Source organism: Nanorana parkeri, unplaced genomic scaffold (assembly GCF_000935625.1).
Source record: "Nanorana parkeri isolate BGI_ZX_2015 unplaced genomic scaffold, ASM93562v1 scaffold72, whole genome shotgun sequence".
Classification (NCBI taxonomy): domain Eukaryota; kingdom Metazoa; phylum Chordata; class Amphibia; order Anura; family Dicroglossidae; genus Nanorana; species Nanorana parkeri.
This window is the reverse complement of record NW_017306340.1, coordinates 2,660,338-2,679,956: the sequence shown is the minus strand read 5'-3', so window position 1 is coordinate 2,679,956 and position 19,619 is coordinate 2,660,338. Positions and strand designations below refer to the sequence as shown.

The window sequence follows — 19,619 nt, the reverse complement described above, 5'->3', positions numbered from 1 at the left end:
CTTTCAACCGGCAAGCCATGTAGGAGTTAACAAGAAGTATAATGGACATTCCAAATTCCAGAAATGCTTGTTGTATATAAAAATGTTGGGAAATTTGAGACAAAGTTCATCTGGTTTCCCTTTTGGAGGGAGGGAATTCTCATAGACGTGAGCAATATGTATTTGTTGACTAAGCAATCTTAGTAACTTCTCATAGACGTGAGCAACATGTATTTGTTGACGAAGCAATCTAGTCAAAGGGGGATCTCATGATGAATGCACACAGTGGTCCAGGAGAGTGTAGACATATCTTCTCTTCCAAGTCATTGGTTGGGGACCACCATTTAACGAATGGGTGTTGGGCTGCGGTGGCCTCTGGTAGCTCAGTGGTGCGGATATCATATTTCTTCATAAAAAATACTTTTGTGAATGACTTCCTGTTCTGTCCTAAATAAAATATATTGCTTAAATTCTCCTTTCATACTTAAAAACAAACAAAACAAAAATTTTTTCCCTATTATGAATGAGCAAGGCCTTATGATTAAAAAAAAAATGGTGCATGTATCTCATTATCTTTCTGCTGGACCAATTGAACCTAATGTTTTACAGGCATTGCAGTCATGCTGTCTTAACATTTTCAGTATATGGCAGGCCTTTTTTATTTATATTTTTGGATAGTGTTGCAGCCCATGCTATTGTCCTTGGTGACAACAAGCGGGCGATCAGGACTGCTGTTCTTGCGTAGTGTAGCGGTGGATCTGCAGCGGTCCCGCCGTCTGAAAGGTAGACATTCGGTGACTGGTAAAGTTGTCTAGACCCTTGGTTCTCAACTGGTGGGCCATGACCCAAAAGTGGGTAGCGACTCCATGTTCAGTGGGTCACAGCGTGCCTTCCTCAGTCTCCCCCTTTTGCAGCACTGCCTGTTCTTGAGCCAAACAGCCATTCAAAATATGTAGCCCGGTGCCCAGTGTCAGCTTGAGGTGGGATGGGCTGGTTCTATGGCCGTGAGGGAGCTCAATCCATACATACAGCTTCCTGACTTGTCCTGTAGAGGAGCCTGGACCGGACTGATGTCACATTCTGGCTCCCGGAACTTCTACAGGGAATGCAAGGGAGCTGTACAAGCAATGCACATATGATGGAGCTCCATCACAGCACAGCAGCCCACACTGGACCCCAGGCTGAGGATCCACTCCAGTTCTGGTAAGGTATGGAGACTAGGTGGATCTTTTGAATGGCATCCCATACGCACCTCCCACCCACAGTTCAATTGCCTGCACCGGAACGCACGTAACTGCAGTGCTGTGTGTTCCATTGCCGTGCAATTTGGGTCGCGACTTAATGACCAAAGACAAATGTGGGTCCTGAGGTTACACAGGTTGAGAACCACTGGTCTAGACTGTCCTGGATCTAATGACTCATTTACGATGGTGTGGGGAAGTGATAGGTGATGCAACACCCTTCTGATGAAACTAAAGTATCCAGTTCCACGCATCAGGAAGGGGATACTCTCCGTGTGTGTGTGTGTCTCACTGAACTTATTATTGCAGACATCTAATTAGCCAATCACATGGCAGCAACTCTGCATTTAGGTATGTAGGCATGGTCAAGACTGCTGAAGTTTGAACCAAGCCTCAGAATGGGAAGAAAGGTGATTAAGTCACTTGAATGTGGTATAGTTGTTGGTGGCAGACAGGTTGTGTGTGTGTTTATAATATATTTATATTTTCGTGCTATAAACTCTAAAATGATATTTGCTTTAATTTTAACGAGAGCAGAGAGGGCTTGGCTTGCCTTTTTATTACATCCACCGCTTTTGATTTTCAGCACGCGTAATAGACTATCGGCCGCTTCATCCTGCAGGAAGCAGTAATCTGTCCCCTTGTACATGGGAAGAAACCGGTTTTGTATTTACGCTCTTGGCATGATTCTGAGATCCTGTTATAGTTACTGTAAAGATTTATGGTGTATTTGTTTCTGACTCCGTGCAAGATGAAGTTCATTTCTAGTATTCAGTGAAGTGAAGATCTGTGTTGCAGTATTACATTGTTTTGTCCATTTGCAGCAAGCGTGTCATGTGCCTCTGTGGTTAATATTCACAGCCTCTTCCCCAGATAGCCCGCAGGTTATTGCTCTCACTTTTCAGTGAGGGTGATAGAGGCTCATCATCACTCCTAGAAGCATAGAGCAGAAACTGGTTTTGGTGTATAAAAAAAGCAAAGTGCGTTTTGCAGTGGTTGTATACTGAAAGGCTCCATGGACTCTTCCCAGGTCACTTATTGATTATTAGGCTGACCGCATACAATCGGCCCTTCCAGGGTATAGGCCAGTGGTTCTCAACCTTTCTAGGGCCGGGACCCCTTGGTAACATTTGCCAAGTTGTGGTGACCCCCAAAGGTTAAAATTTGAGGGATGACGCGGCTGCTACAGCAACATCTGGCGGCGTGGCGGGAGAACTGACACTGCTGCGCTAGGAGAGGGCTGAGGAGGACTCTCACCGAGCACAGCAGAAATCACACAGCGACCAATGTTTGTATTACTGAACTTCTTTAAAATATAACCACATAAGGTGGCATGACGTGTCGGGATTAGGAGCTGGATCACTTGCTTGGGGAACACCATTTTACAGGGTGATATGGATGCACGTACTGCAGCTAAAACTGGGTGTGGCTTAAAAAGCAGACTGACAGTAAATGAAAGGATATATTAGGCAGACATAGAAAGTTAATAATCCAGAACTCAACTGCAGATCACCTGTCTGCACACTCCCCACTGTGGGTGTTGGCTCTTCTAACATTCTGCCACCTATCTCAACCTATTCAAGGAAAAAGGAAGCGGCACTCCATAACCTGAGTCATTGTTAGACGTTTGCAGATCCATGCAAAGGCACCCAAACTTCCGCCTTCTAACAGGTTTCACTTCTAGAGAAACTTCAGCTATTAACAAAATTAACCCTTGCAGTAGGGCTACCCCCCACACTGTAAGGGTTAACTGGTCGTTTTAGTCCAGCGGCCAGAATACAGAAGATCTACTCCCCTGATCCTTAGTCCTGCAGCAGTCAACGCTCTCCTTTCTTCCCCGTCCTCTCTGGCTGTGGTATGTCCCTGGTGCAGGGGAATGGACCTGCTTTAGACCTGATGACGTCACCGTTCCTTAGACCGCTGGAGCCCAGGGGAGAAGAAGCTGCAGCGACTGTTCTAGCAGCCAGTTGTGACTGAGGATCAGGTAAGTGGATCATCTTTAATCCAGCCTCTAGACCAAAATGGGCAGTAAACCCTTGCAGTGCAGTGGTAACCCCACTGCAATGGTTGATTTTGCTAACTCCTGTGTAACAATGAGCTCATTTGTAGTGTACATGAAAAGTTGTACATAGTGAATAGGAACAGATGGCAAGCATCACTTCCAGGATACAAGCGCAGTGAAAGTATGCCGTGTCCTTTCAGACATAACACATCCTAACAAATAACAATACACACCCATCTGACAGGACAGGTCAAGTGCTACAGTGCAGTGTTCATACATACAGAATACAAATAATTACTGCAAAGTGCACATCACATTAAGTAATATTGTATCCCATTGACATGCAAAACAGACAGCATAGGGCGGGAGATTTTGTGTGTGTGTGTGTGTGTGTGTGTGTGTGTGTTCATATGTGAATATTGTCAAACTAGAAATAACCAAAAGTGTATAAAGGCTCCTTCACCCAGATGCATTGGGCTGTCCCGGCGCATAGCCCAGGAAATTTGTTTCCCATAAACTCCATTTATACCCCTGCATTGCGGTGGCAAACATACAGCACGTACTTACACTCCTGTGGCCACACGGTAGTGCGTGCTGCTCGTGTGAACTGACCGTGATACTGCATTTAAACATGGGAACATTATAAAGACTGTATAGTTAGCAGTCATGTATTTTGGAAGACAAAGAGGGCTCCCCAAGAATGAACTTTCCATTAGTTAAAGGAGAACTATGAGGTGAGTGAAAATCGCTCATCCTCATAGTTCGAGCCGATGTGTGACAATGAAACTGTCACACGTCGGCTCTATAGATTGGGAAGTGAGCGAACGCATACTGTCTCTCACTTCTTGATCATCTCCCTGCAGAGAGTGGGGACTGTCGGTCACGGCCCCCTGCAGGGATCCCCCCTCCATTCCTCCAGCGCTGACTGGAGGAACGGATGGGGGAGGGGGCGGGTACAGCTGACTCTGCCTTTTAGATAGGCAGAGCCAGCTGTCACTCGCGCAGCTTGGCGGATCTCAACAGCATTGTCCGGATCTGTCCCGGCTGCAGCGGTCTCAGTATGCCGTGAGCAGTAGCTCGCAATATACTGAGCTTTAGGTCACGCGAGGAGGCTAGTATATGTCCTCCCGTGACCCTTAAATGAGAACTATGAGATGAGTGATTTCCACTCACCTCATAGTTCTAAGCCGACCTGTGACAATGAGACTGTCACAGGTCGGCTCAGTAGATCGGGAGGTGAGGGAACACATACCGTGTTCCCTCACCTCTCGATCCTGTCACGGCTCTCTGCCGTGGCAGGGGGAGGGGCTGGATTCCCCTCTCCCCGCTCCGATCTGCCAGCGCTGACTGGCGGAACGGACAGGGGAGGGGGCGGGTACAGCTGGCTCTGCCTCTAGATAGGCAGAGCCAGCTGTTGCTCACGCAGCTGGGCGGATCCCGTCATCTAAGTCGGGATCCGCTCCAGGTGCGGCGTCTCAGTATACCGCGAGCTGTAGCTCGCGGTATACTGAGCTTAGGGTAACGGGAGGACGCTAGTTGGTGTCCTCCCGTTACCCCATGGAGAACTATGGGGACAAACACTTACCCCATAGTTCTCTTTTAAGCCATATAGGCTTACTTTTGTTGACGGCCTAGATTTGTGTATTTGACCTTTTTTTGGTTTCTCCATCTGTAGTTTTATTTTATTTTTGTTTCAGCGTTTCATAATGTCTGTTTTGTGATAGTTGACTGGTAATTTTTCTTTGGCATTGCCATATTCCCTCTACTGTACAATATGCTGGAGCGGCATGGGAAAAGCATCTGACATTCTTACCACCGTGGCTTGGCTATTGCATTCTTAATAAACATTTTGTGATTTTACTGCTGGAGTGGGAGAAGCCAGAAATCAATGCTAAATGATTTCAAAGTTGACCTAAACGTTTCATTTTAATTGTGGGTAGGAAGACTTAAACCCCATGAGATTATTCTTTGCTTTCCGTGTCTCTCCAGGGAGATTTCCCTCCACTTCCTGTCTTGAGGAGTCAGCAGAAGAATTCTTTCCAAAATGAGGGGTATTTATTTTATTACTGGAGCAGTTGACCTCATTGGAAAATGTCCCTCCCTCTCTGCTTCTGGGGACAACTGTAAAATTGGGGATTTCTAATTTTCTGTCTTGGTGTCAATGGTCACCAGTATGAATAGAGACCAGCGTCACTGGTTGCCAGGAGCTCAGTGGGATGCCAGCCAAGAGCATTCCAGATAGCTAAGAGCTGAGTGTGGAGATGTGTAGGGCCCTTAAGCTGGCCATACACCTATAGATTATCTGCAGATGTTCTATGGTCAGATGGAAAAAGTGCAACAGATTCATCCATATACGCTAAACTGTGTGGATGGCGGAATCTCCCGCTGGGCCAAACTTCAGTATCTTGCTAGTCAGCCCCACTGGCTCTCAAAATACCTGAACAATGCCTGCATCCAATTAGATTAAGGTATTTTGAGAGCCAGCGGGGACAACTAGCCAGATACTGAAGCTTGTCCAGTGGGAGATTCCTCCATCCACACAGTTTAGAGTGTGTTGCACTTTTTCCATCTGACCATAGAAAATCTGCACATAATCCTATACGTTTATGGCCGGCCAGCTTTACACATCTACCCACCCATCTCTTGGCAACCTGGAATGCTCTGGCCAGAAAGGGGGTGGCAGGCACATTGGATGTCTCTGGCTTTAGTACTTTGCAGCACAAGCATCCCACCAGTGATGTCCATACAAAGTAAAAACGGATATGTGCACTAGTTGTCAGCTACCCAGACAGTATTGAAGCAAATTTTAGGTCACAGTGGTGGACCTCATTCTCTCATCACAGGCTTTCTTTTAATCAGAAGCAACCCAATAGTCATGTGGCTTAAATGTCTACGAACTAGTCATTGACAATATAGTGCTACTGTTACATTCACCATAGGCCTAGCAATTTGCCTACTAGCTCCACCCAAGGTAAAGTGGAAGCTCGGTGGACTTTTACCAGACGTTGCAGACCACGTATTTTTATGTGATCTGTTTTTCTATTTGCTTGTTTCCTGACATTTTCCTGACATTTTATCTCAGGATGTTGATGCATTCAGCTTATCTATATTTTTCCCAGATTCAGCAGTTTCTCCTTGTTTATATTTCTAGACTTTGTTAGGAGAGGAAGATGACTTTCATTGAACCCAGAACTTCAATTCTGCAACCTCTACTGGTCTATCTGATGTGTTTTGACATGAAATATTTCTTTATTTCCTTTCTTTCCTGTTAGAGATTCCCTGCTGATCTTTAGCAGACCCTGCACCATTGGAAGGTTGTTAAATATATACTTGCAGAAGACTAATTTAGATACATAGCAGTCTATCAGTGTTTTTTACCCAAGATTCACTCGCTGTTCTAATTGTGTCTTTTGTGAAAAATAAGTTTAACGTGGGCAAAAATTGGGTAAATATTGGATGATAACATTGATAAATGGACCCTATAGCATTCATCAGAAAATCTTTTGAACCCTTAAGACTAAAGTGGCAATGCTTCTAAGGTATGTATGTGTTCTAGGCCTTGGTTCTCAACTGGTGGGTCGTGACCCAAAAGTGGGTCGCCGCATGCCTTCCACTTTTCTAGGTGAGAGGCTCCTCTGCCTCCCCCTAGTGCAACACTCAGTTCTTGCACCAATTCAAAATATGCTGCTGAGTGTCAGCTTAAGATTGGATGGGGCTATGGCCACGAGTGAGCTCCATCCATAAGTGCATTGCTTACAGCTCACTCACATGTTTTATAGAAGTGCCTGGACCTGAGTGACCTCGCATTCCTGCTCCCGTCACCTCTACAGCCTGCGCAAGGGAGCTGTACAAGTAATGTACATATGGATGGAGCTCTGCCACCACACAGCAGACCACACTGGACCTCAGGCTGAGGATCCATACCAGTTCTCGCAAGGTAGGGAGACTGGCTGGACCTTTAAAAAAATAAAATAAATAGTGCCCATTCACACAAGTACAGTGCGTTAATTGCATTGTGACGTGCGATTACCGCACTGTACCAATGTAATTTCGCCTACCGTGCATTTTGGTGTGGGAGGTGTGTTGCCATTCCTTTGAATGGTACCCCAAATGCACCACCCACCCACAGTTCGTACGCCCGCAACGGAACACGTGGTACCCTAATGCCGTGCGTTCCATTGCAGTTCCACTTGGGTTGTGATGAGGACAAATGTGGGTCCTGAGGTTACACAGGTTGAGAACCACTGGTCTAGAGTGAACACGGTGCAAGTAACGGCCAAGATGCAGCAAGGGCACACAAGACATACATGTACACTCTTCTGCCCTCGGCGCTCTTTCGCTGATTGTACATACCTTTTGAAGACCCAAATGCCTGTTAAATTATTAATCGATCATTTATCTCTGTGCCTTGATGCAGGAAGGACATTTTTATTATGATGTAGAGCGTTGCAAGCCTCTGATACACAGACATGGTTTTTCTATTTAACACATACCAGTGGTAAAATATGCAAATTTGATCTAGGTCTGTGATTCCCCCATCTACAGCCCATGGGACAGATATTGCCCTCTGCTTGCTTTTATCTGGCCCTTGGGCACTGTTTTCCCCCCTTCCGCACTCCACTCCCACCAATGATGGGGCACTATTCCTCCCACTGATACCAATGATTATTCCTCCTTCTACCAACCACTGACTAGACCAATTTTTACTCCTATTTATCCTAGCTAATATCGAACTTATTCTCTGCAACTGCCCATAAGTCAGATTCAGCCGTCCAATGTCTCCCAAACAAGATAAAACCAAGAATTTGCCATATTCAGGCTAACGGGGTGGAGGTCTACAGAACAGCCGTATGAGGACTGAATAAACATGTGCACAATGCATACGTCACATATGTAAGCGTACAGTTTTCTATGACTGGCTTTTCTATCCCAGGCAATCTGTATCTAAACAAATTGCAGCAGCTTTTTTTTTTTTCTACCTCATGCATGAAGATGGGAATATTGGGTTAAAACTACATAGACTGGAGCAATTGAACTGTTTCTTTGTATATAAATAATTATGTTTATTAAAAGTGGAAGGGTTTTCAATAGTACAAATTCCACTACTAGCTGTCACTCTTCTAGTACTGGTAAAGGTGCCCATACACTGTACGATTATCGCGGGAAATCATACGATAATCGCAAAGTGTATGGAAGGCGTGCTACCGTTTCTTCTGTACGGTCGCACGTCTTCCGTCGAACAAGCAGGCTGGAAAACCCGTGGCGTGCTTGTTCGACAACTGCCGAACGGGCTGGTGTGTGCATGCGCACACTGCCCGTTCCGCATTGCAGTCATCGGAAGCCTGCTTCTCAGAGGGGCGGGCTTGCGATGATCGCAAGTACGATCTGCCTGTCCAAGATGGGCAGATCGTACTTTTTTCAATTACTTTACAACCCTCGCAAGACAAAGGTCTTGCGAGGGTTGTAAAGTGTATGGCCACCTTTAGAAAGAGAGAAATCCTAGCATCTGCAAAAAGTTAAATCAAGGCAACTGGACTTGCTGTATTTTTCTTGAAGTCTCTTTGGTCATTGCTGACAATTCACAATGACTTGTACAAAATTCTCTGGAATAAATATGGTTACTCCAATTCACATTGTTTATCATAACCAGCATGGGGTCAGACACTCCATGGAGGAAAGGTGTAGATGATTGCTGCCTGCAGGCGGTGTGGACTCGCCCAGAGGTGTTAAAACAGCACTGTATGTGGCAGACAATAGATGTCTCACCCCCCCCCATTGCCTGTCCAAGATGGGCAGATCGTACTTTTTTCAATTACTTTACAACCCTCGCAAGACAAAGGTCTTGCGAGGGTTGTAAAGTGTATGGCCACCTTTAGAAAGAGAGAAATCCTAGCATCTGCAAAAAGTTAAATCAAGGCAACTGGACTTGCTGTATTTTTCTTGAAGTCTCTTTGGTCATTGCTGACAATTCACAATGACTTGTACAAAATTCTCTGGAATAAATATGGTTACTCCAATTCACATTGTTTATCATAACCAGCATGGGGTCAGACACTCCATGGAGGAAAGGTGTAGATGATTGCTGCCTGCAGGCGGTGTGGACTCGCCCAGAGGTGTTAAAACAGCACTGTATGTGGCAGACAATAGATGTCTCACCCCCCCCCACACACACACACACACACACACCTTTTAAACCAGTCCACCTGCCTGTCATAGTCTTCAATGGAGTGACCTTTTTCCTTTTTTACACTCTGAATCCTGACCAGAGGGTTTGGCTCTTCGATGCTGTGCCATACACTGGTGTAACTGCTGGGTTATTTTTTCCTCCGCCGACATACAGAATTTTTAGTTGCCCAGCTACCATGCTCTTCCCGGAAAAAAACCCCCAACCAGTTGAGCATCTCCAGTTCAAAACTGTGATATATTATATTACACATTTGTAATGAATAATTGCTAATATTATAATGTGTTTGTTACATTAGTTTATTTTTAAATCTCTCAATGTTACATTTTTAGTATTGGTCTTTAAATTACAATCTTTAATCTGTTGACTGTTCTGCCATTAGGTTAGGTCTGTATCTGTGGATCTGAACACTGACCCATCTCTACAGATTGACATTCCAGATGCAATCAGTGAGCGAGATAAAGTGAAGTTCACTGTCCACACAAAGGTGAGATGAAAGTGACCTTTAGAAGAAGCATACATGGTGAGGGGTTTGGCGTTTTTTTCATTTTGTATGATTTTTCTAATACCATTATGTATTTGCATGCTGCCTTCTATTTCCAGTGCATTTGGTAAAGGCCCTGAATATGTGCGACTTAAAGGAGAACTATGAGATGAGTGAAAATCACTCAGCCTCATAGTTCTAGCCGACCTGTGACATTGAAACTGTCACAGGTCGGCTCTATAGATCGGTGAAGTGAGCGAACACATACCGCCGCTTGCTCACTTCTCGATCTATCCCTGCAGAGAGCAGTGACTGTCACTCACAGCTCCCTGCAGGGATTCCCCTCCCCGCTCCGATCCTCCAGCGCTGACTGGCGGAACTGGAGGGGGCGGGTACAGCTGGCTCTGCCTCTAGATAGGCAAAGCCAGCTGTCACGCAGCTGGGTGGATCTCAACAGTAAAGTCGGGATCCGTCCCGGCTGCAGCGTCTCAGTATGCCACGAGCTGTAGCTTGCGGTATATTGAGCTTAGGGTTACGGGAGGAGGACGCTAGTTTGTGTCCTCCCATTTCCCTTAGGAGAACTATGGGGAAAAGCCCTAACCCCATAGTTCTCTAATGTATTTCCAAAGATTTATCCTAACCTCAGTGCTGCTGATGCATATGATATTCATGCAGCCTGCATATAATTTGTCACAATTCAGACCCTCCTTCAAAAATGTCTCTGCAGTATAGCATGTAAAAATGAACTGTATTGCAATTGACAAAACTGTGTGCTAGACTTTGGGGGGTTATTCACTAAAGAGCCGAAGGATTTAGCCAAACGTTCTGCTAATCCTTCGGTTCGCTTTGGCTGCAGAAAGCCTTCGGCTTAGTTTGGTAAATAACCCTCTTAGTCGTATGATTGGGGATCTCTGCTGGATAAAAGTTGTACAAAGCAGGAGGCATCGCTGCAGGTTTGTGTGCTCAGCAGTTATTCTAATGACTTTTTGTTTTGTTTGTTTAAACGTTTTACTTTTTCCTGTTTTCTTCTTTTTTTTTTTTTTTATAGATACTAAAAACCTCCCATACAGATGCTCCTCTGATTGCAATCAATCGAGTTCCGATCTTTCACATTTACAATGGAGTTTACTGTCCAGTGAACTCCCAGTTATTCAGCACCCAGGGGATCAGTAGGTGCCAGAAAACTGTACCAGAATGGTAACTCTCAAGCAACCATACCCTAGGCCAGTGGTGGCGAACCTTGGCACTCCAGCTGTGCCAAAACTACAAATCCCAACATGCATCTGCCTCTGGGAGTTAATGTCTGTGGCTGTCAGAGCCTTGCAATGCCTCATGGGACTTGTAGTTCCAAAACAGCTGGAGTGCCAAGGTTCGCCACCACTGCCCTAGGCGCTCCACTTCCCCATTCACCTGCCGGCTAGCATCTGCAGCCGGCAGGTTGCTGTAAACAGCCCGAAACAATAGCAAGACTGCTATTGGCTATTTCAAATTACAATAGCCAATAGCAGGATGGCTATTGCACCCACCCGCTGAGCAGAGAAGCGGACCTGAGAGAAAACTTTCTCTCTCAGGTCCACTCCTCCTCTTAGTGGGTGGGGTTTCAATAGCCAGCCTGGTATTTCAATTTGAAATGGCCAATAACAGCCTGGCTATTGTTCCCCATTGTGTACTGTCTGCTGCTGACCGTGACACTACAGTACACTCCCCAGTTTACGATAAACCCATCGTAACGCGAAGGTATCAGAATGTAACTCCATCATAAACTGAGGAGTGTCTGTACAAGGGATGTTAAGATACCAGTGCCGACACTTGGCATTTTCATAAGAAGTACCAGGGTTGCAGCTGGGACCTCCACCACTCTCCTGAAATCATTAGTCTGTATTGTTATAGAAGATGGATAGCTAGAAGATGGATAGCTAGAAGATGGATAGCTAGAAGATGGATAGCTAGAAGATGGATAGCTAGAAGATGGATAGCTAGAAGCATATCTATCGTACATATCTATCTTTCATACATTAAAACAGGGATGCACAAATCCCAGGAGTTCCGTATGCTCCTTTAAAAAACAATTGCCTCCTAACTTGAATGTTTCTCTAGTCTCGGAGCTGGAAAAGTATCTGTACTTGTACCGAGCACGGTACTTGGTATCTGAACATCCCTAGTCCGTACATGTTAAGCCTACATGTTGCAATGTGATTTGTATAATCTACATTTGATTTCCCCACCTCTATGCAGTGCAAGTACATGCTTGAATACATATAAACGGACATCTCACATGTCAAGCCCTCACATGACATTGTTTTGGCAGATTGTGCAGAGATTGTTCATGACCATTTGTAATGAGTATTGCCAGCTAAACACACTGGATACGAAAATAGCCTTGCAGCATTGCATATGAAACCTTCTCTTTTTTTTTCTTGCTTGTAGCAGATCACCATATAGAATGTTCAGTAAGAAGGCTGTGTGTGTATGTATTATAATACAGATTATAATTTATCTTTCAGACTACTTTGAACACGTTCCAGAACCCAGAGTTCTCTGTGACCCGTCAGCACGATGACTTCATCTGGTTACATGAGTCCCTTACTGAGACCGAGGAGTATGCTGGCATTATTGTGGGTATCTTTTTATTAGCTGCTTGCAGTCTCCCTAATCATCTCTGCTGGAAAATGACACCGATTTCAACTTTAACTTCAAATCTGTTTAGCAGTCCAGTTTTTTCAATGCTTTCAAAAATGAAATGTTTCAGAAGATGCAGTATAAAGGGCCTTTGTTGTCAGGCCTTTGTTCTTTTCAGAACTGCTTCTATCTCCATACAAGCCTGTAGGAATGTAAAAGCTGACTGGTCAGATCTCTGTGATTTGTGAATAATCTCAGAAGCATCTGAAACTCATGTCAAAAGCATGCTGCGGTTGCCCATCAACAAAAGCCCAAAGCGTGTTGACACGGGTCCTAACATACCTATAACAATGAGGATCGCAAAGCAATAACTTGAATGTACCCTTTAAGGTGAATTGTTGCTTTACTTCAAGAAGAACTCCAAGCAGAATTATTCTTAACCCTTGCAATGGGACTACCCCCTGCACTGCAAGGGTTGTGTGCTTGTTCTCATCTAGAGAAGAAAAGTTATACTCACCTGAACCTTGCGGCTGGCTGGCTGTTAGACTGGTCTCTGCAAGCCTCTCTCCCCCTCTTCTCCAGTGGTCTAAGGTCCCGTGAATCACATCCCATACAGTGTATAGAACACGAGGACGCTGAGGGACATGTCATCAAGCAGAGGGGTAGAGAGCCTGTAGGGATCGGTTTAACAGCCAGTCGGTTGCAAGGTTTAGATGAGTATAACATTTTCCCTGTCCTTCGACAAAAATGAGAATAATTCTGCCCGGAGTTCTTCTTTAACGCTGACCATTCCTGTAGCTTATATTTAGCGTTCTTAATATGCAGCTTCTCTAACCTGCCAGAAGTGCAAGGAAAGTCCTGTGTAATCTTGTAGCTTACACCGGGCTATGGATTCCCAGTGTGCCACATGAAGTGGGTCAATCAACACAGTCCGAGCTGGACCACATTCCTCTCCATACCTGAAAGTACTTGGTATTTCCTTTTAGGCCCCCCCGCGCTGAAGGGAGAGGTGGGGAGGTGAAGGAAGGTGAAATGTTTCCTGCTGGTTAGAGGGATTCAAGCAAACCTGTTGCTGCACCCTGAATGGGCCCAGGTTTCATTTAAAGGTGCTTCTTATAGACAGACATATATCATTTTAAGCCTTTCTGCACTGTGCAATTGACTAGTCTGTATCATAAAACCTCATGTTGGACTTTTATATCCTATTATGCAAAGAAAGAGATGCAAGCAACTTGTTTTAATTTCTATCCAGAAAAGGAGCATATGGGAGGAACAGTTTTTAAAAGTTCTTTGGTATTTGATGGCTGTTTATGCCAGCCAGCATAGTGCAATTTAAAAATAATTTTTAAAACTATATAACATTTTATTAAAAACTAACAAAACTAATTGATGGTTAATAGGAAGGTGTTAAAGATTTGTATATTGTTAAGAGGCTACTGGCTCATTTTGCATGAGGCATTTTGTGAAATGACACTACAAAGTTTATTAAGTTTGTTGTAGTCTTGGCCTTTGACAGAGTGGACTGAAATAAAGCAAAAGGCTTTGTGAATGGGTATGACCAGTAATAAATTGCATTGCTCCACTTAAAATTCTTTTCATATCTAGATTCCACCAGCACCTGCAAAACCTGACTTTGATGGGCCAAGGGAAAAGATGCAGAAGTTGGGTGAAGGAGAAGGCTCTATGACAAAAGATGAATTTGCTAAAATGAAACAAGAATTAGAGGCGTATGTACCTGCATAGATATTTTATAATGTATATTTTTATTGGGTGTAACTATCGCCTACCTATTCTATTGATATGTTTTCATATATGCTTTCAGAAAATATATGGTTTGGGGGGTCTTTTACAAACGCTAGCAACGCAGCAGTTGAAAATCAAACCAATAGGAAAAAATTGCAGAAAATTCAAAAATGGCTTGGCCAGCTGATTTGAAAAATTTTCCGGAGGGCTTGGCAGCGAAAGGGTTAAATGACAGTGGTCAATCCAAAATTGACAAGGATACTCATTTTTCAGACTCTTCACGCCAACCTTTTAAAGCTGAACTCCGAAACTGAATAGTTGAAATTCATATAAGGAGCGGTTATATTTGGAAAAGCATTTGTATTTGTCTGCCCATTCCTGATATTACTTGGCCCTGCCAATCTATGCAGCCTAGATGGTGACTTAGTGACATTAAAGGATATTTTTTTCCCTCCCCCCAATGTTAGTGTAAGGACTTACCTTTTTAAATCATGCTGCTTAATCCCATCTTTCCTGTAGTTTTCAGCTGTCCCTCCAGTGCTGGTCTCCGATCCAGTGCTGACTCCTCTGTCCTCCTTCTCTCATGTCCCACAGAGTCTGTGCGGGTGCACGCTGCTCCATAGACTTAACTTTTGCAGGGGTCAAAATTTCGAGTCCTGAGCTACTAGCCAGGCCTTAAGAGTTACTCGCCACCAGTTGCCCACCTAACCCCTACCCTCCCGCGGCCTTAACTCCGCCCCTAAACGCACACTCTTAAATAATCTTCTCAATGACGCGGTTACATGTTTTATGCAGAATAAAGTTACAAGAATATCCTGCTTGTCTTTCTGCAGGGAGGAGGCGAGCAGGCAGATAGATCTCTGGTGATCTAGTGTGATTAGTAAGGTCTGCAGACCTTACTAATCACTTTGTTTTTCGACCCAGAGCTCAGTGAAGAGCTCTGGCCGAAAGCAAGGGAGACAGACCAGCAGGAGCAGTTGCTCCCACGAGTCAGGTAGGCGGTCTGAGACCGCAACCCTGACAGGAATTTCCACTCGCCTGCACTGCATTTCCACTCGCCAAATGCGAGCAGGCAAGTGAAAATTTTGACCCCTGCCTTGTGTCTCTCCTCGTCTCCCGTCCGAACATCTGAGTTGCGCATGCGCCCACCCCAATATCCTTTGCAGCCGCCCAAGACTCTTCAGATGTTTGGATGGGAGCGTGCGGTATAGACACAGGTAGGTTTAAACCTGTTTAAAAAATAAACACCTTTTTGAAAGTTTTTGCATAGATCTACTGCTTACTAGCAGTAGATCTATGCAAAAACAAGCTGAGGGTTCATTAACCCTTTAACCTTCCTCTGTGGCACTTGAGCAATACAACTAGGTCACCTCCCTGCCCCAAGCCCGTGACTGGGTGGTGAAGGAGCAGCAGATCACATGAGTCCTCTCTAATGAGAAACAAACTAACTGGGGACTCCTACCACTGACGTATCTAACAGATATTTCTAAAAGGGTTAAGCTTATTGTTAGAATGTTCAGTTTCTTATTTATTGCCATTTCATATTTACTTGGCGGTCTGAACTGAAATACTTTTTATAGAATTCCAAACAAGGATTAAGAAAATGTTCTCTCACCAGCCTGATGTTAGGGAATCTCGTCCAACAAAAACTGTCAGGAGCCAGAGAACTTGTTTGTAGAGAGGCTCTGAGTCACCATGATCCAGCATACAATGTATTCTCTATTACAGTCACAAGTTGCCACTTGGGTCAGTGAGGACACATGACCTTCTTTCATCTGGTGCGTTAAGTGTTAATCCTTCACATGATTCTTCCTGGTTTTGTGGCACACCCAAAATAGAGGTCCTGTGAAGTGACCCCATTATAAACGCATATAAATCTAGGGTTTTCTGTATACGTGAAGCGCACTTTTAGATGTGTAAAGCTGTATGAATAATCATGCAACTAGTGATAGCAGACTATATCACTGTGTTATTTATAGTAGATTCTCTGTTGTACATGTGTGCCTTAGTCTAATACAGCAAGGGTTACAGGACATGACATCCCAAAGCATAAAACTCCCTCTGTACACAATTGTGCAAGCCCAGCTCCTGGTAGCATAGCAGCACTAGGTTCCCTTTTTGGCTTAGTTCGGCTGAGAATCAAGAGGATGAAATATGTAGAATAGAGAAATGAGTTCTAAGACAGCATAGAGGTACATGATGGATATTTCAGGATCTGGTGCATGTATAGGCTAAACTTCTTCCTTTTTTTTTTGGTTAGAGTTGAGAAGAGTTAAAACACATTTCAGTGTTTGTGTAGTATTGGGGAGATATTTTGTCTTCACTTCCTGTCCTGGAGATGCAGTAGGAAGTTAGAGGGAAATCTCCCTCTGTCCCTGTTTATATTTAGGCATTTTGTCGTTGTATGCTTGAAGCAGCAAAACTCCCAGTGTTCCAAACTGCATTGTTTTCTAGGGTGCCCATTCACACATCAGCGCTCTAATGCTTGAAGCAAAGCAACAGTTTCTCCAAGTACAGGAACTGCTTTTTGTGCGTTTTCTGGCCATGTTCTTAAAGTGCAGATCTCCTCCTTGACAAACGAATGTCAGAATACTTTTTACCATTGGACATGCGTGCTAAAAATGTGAACCCCCCCATAACCCCTCATAGCCGCTGACAGCCAGTCGTCAATCCGGGCTTTAGTAATTACACTTTTAAACAGTTGTCACCAGAGCATGGTCATTCTTGGAAGCAGGGCCGTCTCTATAATGAGGCAGCCTGGGGCTGTTGTATCAGGTGGTATTTTAGAGCCGCATGCCACTCTGCCTGCTGCACCCCCCACCCCCACCTGGGATGCTTTGCCCAGCTCCTGGCAACCAGTGACATCACTGCCCAGGAGCTGGGCAAGATGCCGGCCAGAGCTGGCTAGCATGCTCAATCGCAACTGCAACCCCCGTTGGCATGCAAGACCAACACATAAAGTCCTACCTTCCTTACCACAGGCAGCGATTAGGCTAAGCCAGGGGTGGCCAAACTGCAGCCCTCATGCTGTGGTGGAACTACAAATCCCATGAGGCTTTGCAAGATTCTCACAGCCACAGACATCACTCCCGGAGAGAGATGCATCATGGGATTTGTAGTTTCACCACAGCTGGAGGGCCAGAGTTTGGCCATCCCTGGGCTAAGCTAAGGATGCCCCTGCTTAGAAGATGTACCCTCGCTTACTGTGCAGGGGGCCACTTTAAACATGGGATTCCCCCTAGCTTTATGTCTTGGTGACAGTGGTCACCAGGACAAATGGATGAATATGCTCAACAGGGACACAAACTGCAATTAAAACTTAACAGAGGTTCTAACCCTCTGCCCAAAAAAAAAAAGTTTGGTCTTACATTTTAAAGTTGTCCTGAATTGCTGTAATGCACCCATGTGTAGTGAAAGGCTTCACCATTGCTTGTACATTGTTATGACTACAGGAAGATTGTGATGGAATTTATCTCTGTCCTTTGCCTTCAGCTGATTGTCTTTTTTTAATTTTATATTTTGTTAGCAGAAAAGCTAAATATTAAAAAGCATTCTTAGCTTGTAGCCAGCTGACTGTTCTTCATAGGAGGTGCAAATGGAAAGTCTCAGTTGTCTGTGATAAGAGAAATACTATTTAAGGGTTTACGCCAATATGTTTTTTTTATAGTTGCAAAGCACATATCCAAAACTGTGCAACTCATCCTGAGGGGCCACAGATGTCTAAGCTGCTGTTTCTTCCAATCAAGTTGCACTTTAGGACAATTTTATTTATTATTAAATATCTTTTTGGTAAACTAAATATTAACTGTAAATACTACACTTCATTTCAGCATTATTTTTATTTTATTAAGTTTATTTTCCTTTTAACACATATTTTGTTGGCTAGCAGCTGTGGTTTTTGGCAGGAAAGAAAATGTATGCATGTTTTTTTAGCATTTTGGCAGATGATCCTCGGTCGTAATGCTGTGTGTGGAGCTGTGTCCAAGGTTTATATGGCATACAGATATCTCCAGGGATTAAAGTTTCCTGGGCACACATAGTGGAATGCAGAGGCTGGTGTGCCAGATGTGTGCAGGAGGACAACACAACTGCCAGCGTTCTTGCTGTGTGATTTTTATTTATTTTTTTTCTTTCATACTGAATTGCTGTCGGTCAAAGCTACACAAATATGAGAAGTATAAGGATGAAATCTACTGTTCTACTAGACTGTACACCTTGGAGTCATCTGCATTCTATAAAAAAAAAAAAAAAACTTTCCCCTCCTTTTTTGCAGGGAATATTTGGCAGTTTTTAAGAAAACCGTGTCTGTACATGAAGTTTTTCTACAGAGAATTTCCTCTCATCCCAACTTGAGCAAAGACCGTAACTTCCATATATTTCTGGAATACGACCAAGATGTAAGCACCCTTCCTTCCTGTGTAGAGGCCTGAATGCTGACACAGCTCTTTCATTTGCTGATGGTTTTCCATTTGGTAGCAGGAATCTCGAATCGGTCATGTAATGTCACAACCCCATTTTTTTATTTTTTTTCTTCTTACTAAAGCAGAGCTCCAGCAATGCGGCTACATAGATATCTGAATTGCATATGATTGTTTTACCCACCAAACGATTTGTCATTCTGTTCAGCTGATCTTGTATTGCAAGGCACAACCAAATCCTCAACCTCTACTGCGGTAGCAGAGCAATATACTCTAGACCGGGGCTCAACATTTCAAGTCCTGAGCTACTAGCCAGGCCTCAAGAGTTACTAGCCACCAGTTGCCCCACCTAACCCTTACCCTGCCCTGGGCTTAACTCCGCCCCTAAACACACCCTCTTAAATAATCTTATGATTCTTATTTTCTAATAGTTGCCACTTGTAAACGGCAGATTAGGGATTCCTGCTGCAGGAAAACGCAAGTTCCTGACACAGGAATCTCTAATCACACCTGAAATATACTGTAGGTGTGAATGGGGCCTAATATACACATACACTAAAGGTGTCCATACACCTGCCGATTATCGTACGATAATCGGCAGGTGTATGGGCAGCGTGCGACCGCTTCTACTGTAAGGTCGTACGACTTTAGTCTTCCAAGCACGCTGGAAAACCTGCCAAAAATCTTACAATCAATTTTTGGCGGGTTGGTGGTGTGGTCGGAAGACGAATGCCGCGCAGGCCGATGTGCGCAAGCGCACACTGCCCGCTCAGCGCTGCGATCATCGGAAGCCCTCCCCTCGGCCGGGAGGGCTTGCGATCGCAAGTACGATCTGCCTGTCCAAGATAGGCAGATTGTACGAAATTTTAATGACGTTACAACCATTGCATAATGAAAGTCATGCGATGGTTGTAAGGTGTATGGGCAGCTTAAAACACAATAATACACT

The 19,619-nt window shown here is 44.3% G+C and overlaps 1 protein-coding gene across 1 annotated transcript in view; it reads left to right on the top strand.

Annotated features, from left to right (window-relative positions):
• The window catches only part of SNX5 (sorting nexin 5), a 55,059-nt gene that overhangs the window by 12,667 nt on the left and 22,773 nt on the right, over nt 1-19,619 (top strand). Inside the window, exons 2-5 of the mRNA XM_018576635.1 lie at nt 9,789-9,893; nt 12,395-12,505; nt 14,115-14,236; nt 18,526-18,649. Coding sequence (XP_018432137.1) covers nt 9,789-9,893; nt 12,395-12,505; nt 14,115-14,236; nt 18,526-18,649 — 462 coding nt within the window. The remainder of the gene's footprint in view (nt 1-9,788; nt 9,894-12,394; nt 12,506-14,114; nt 14,237-18,525; nt 18,650-19,619) is intronic.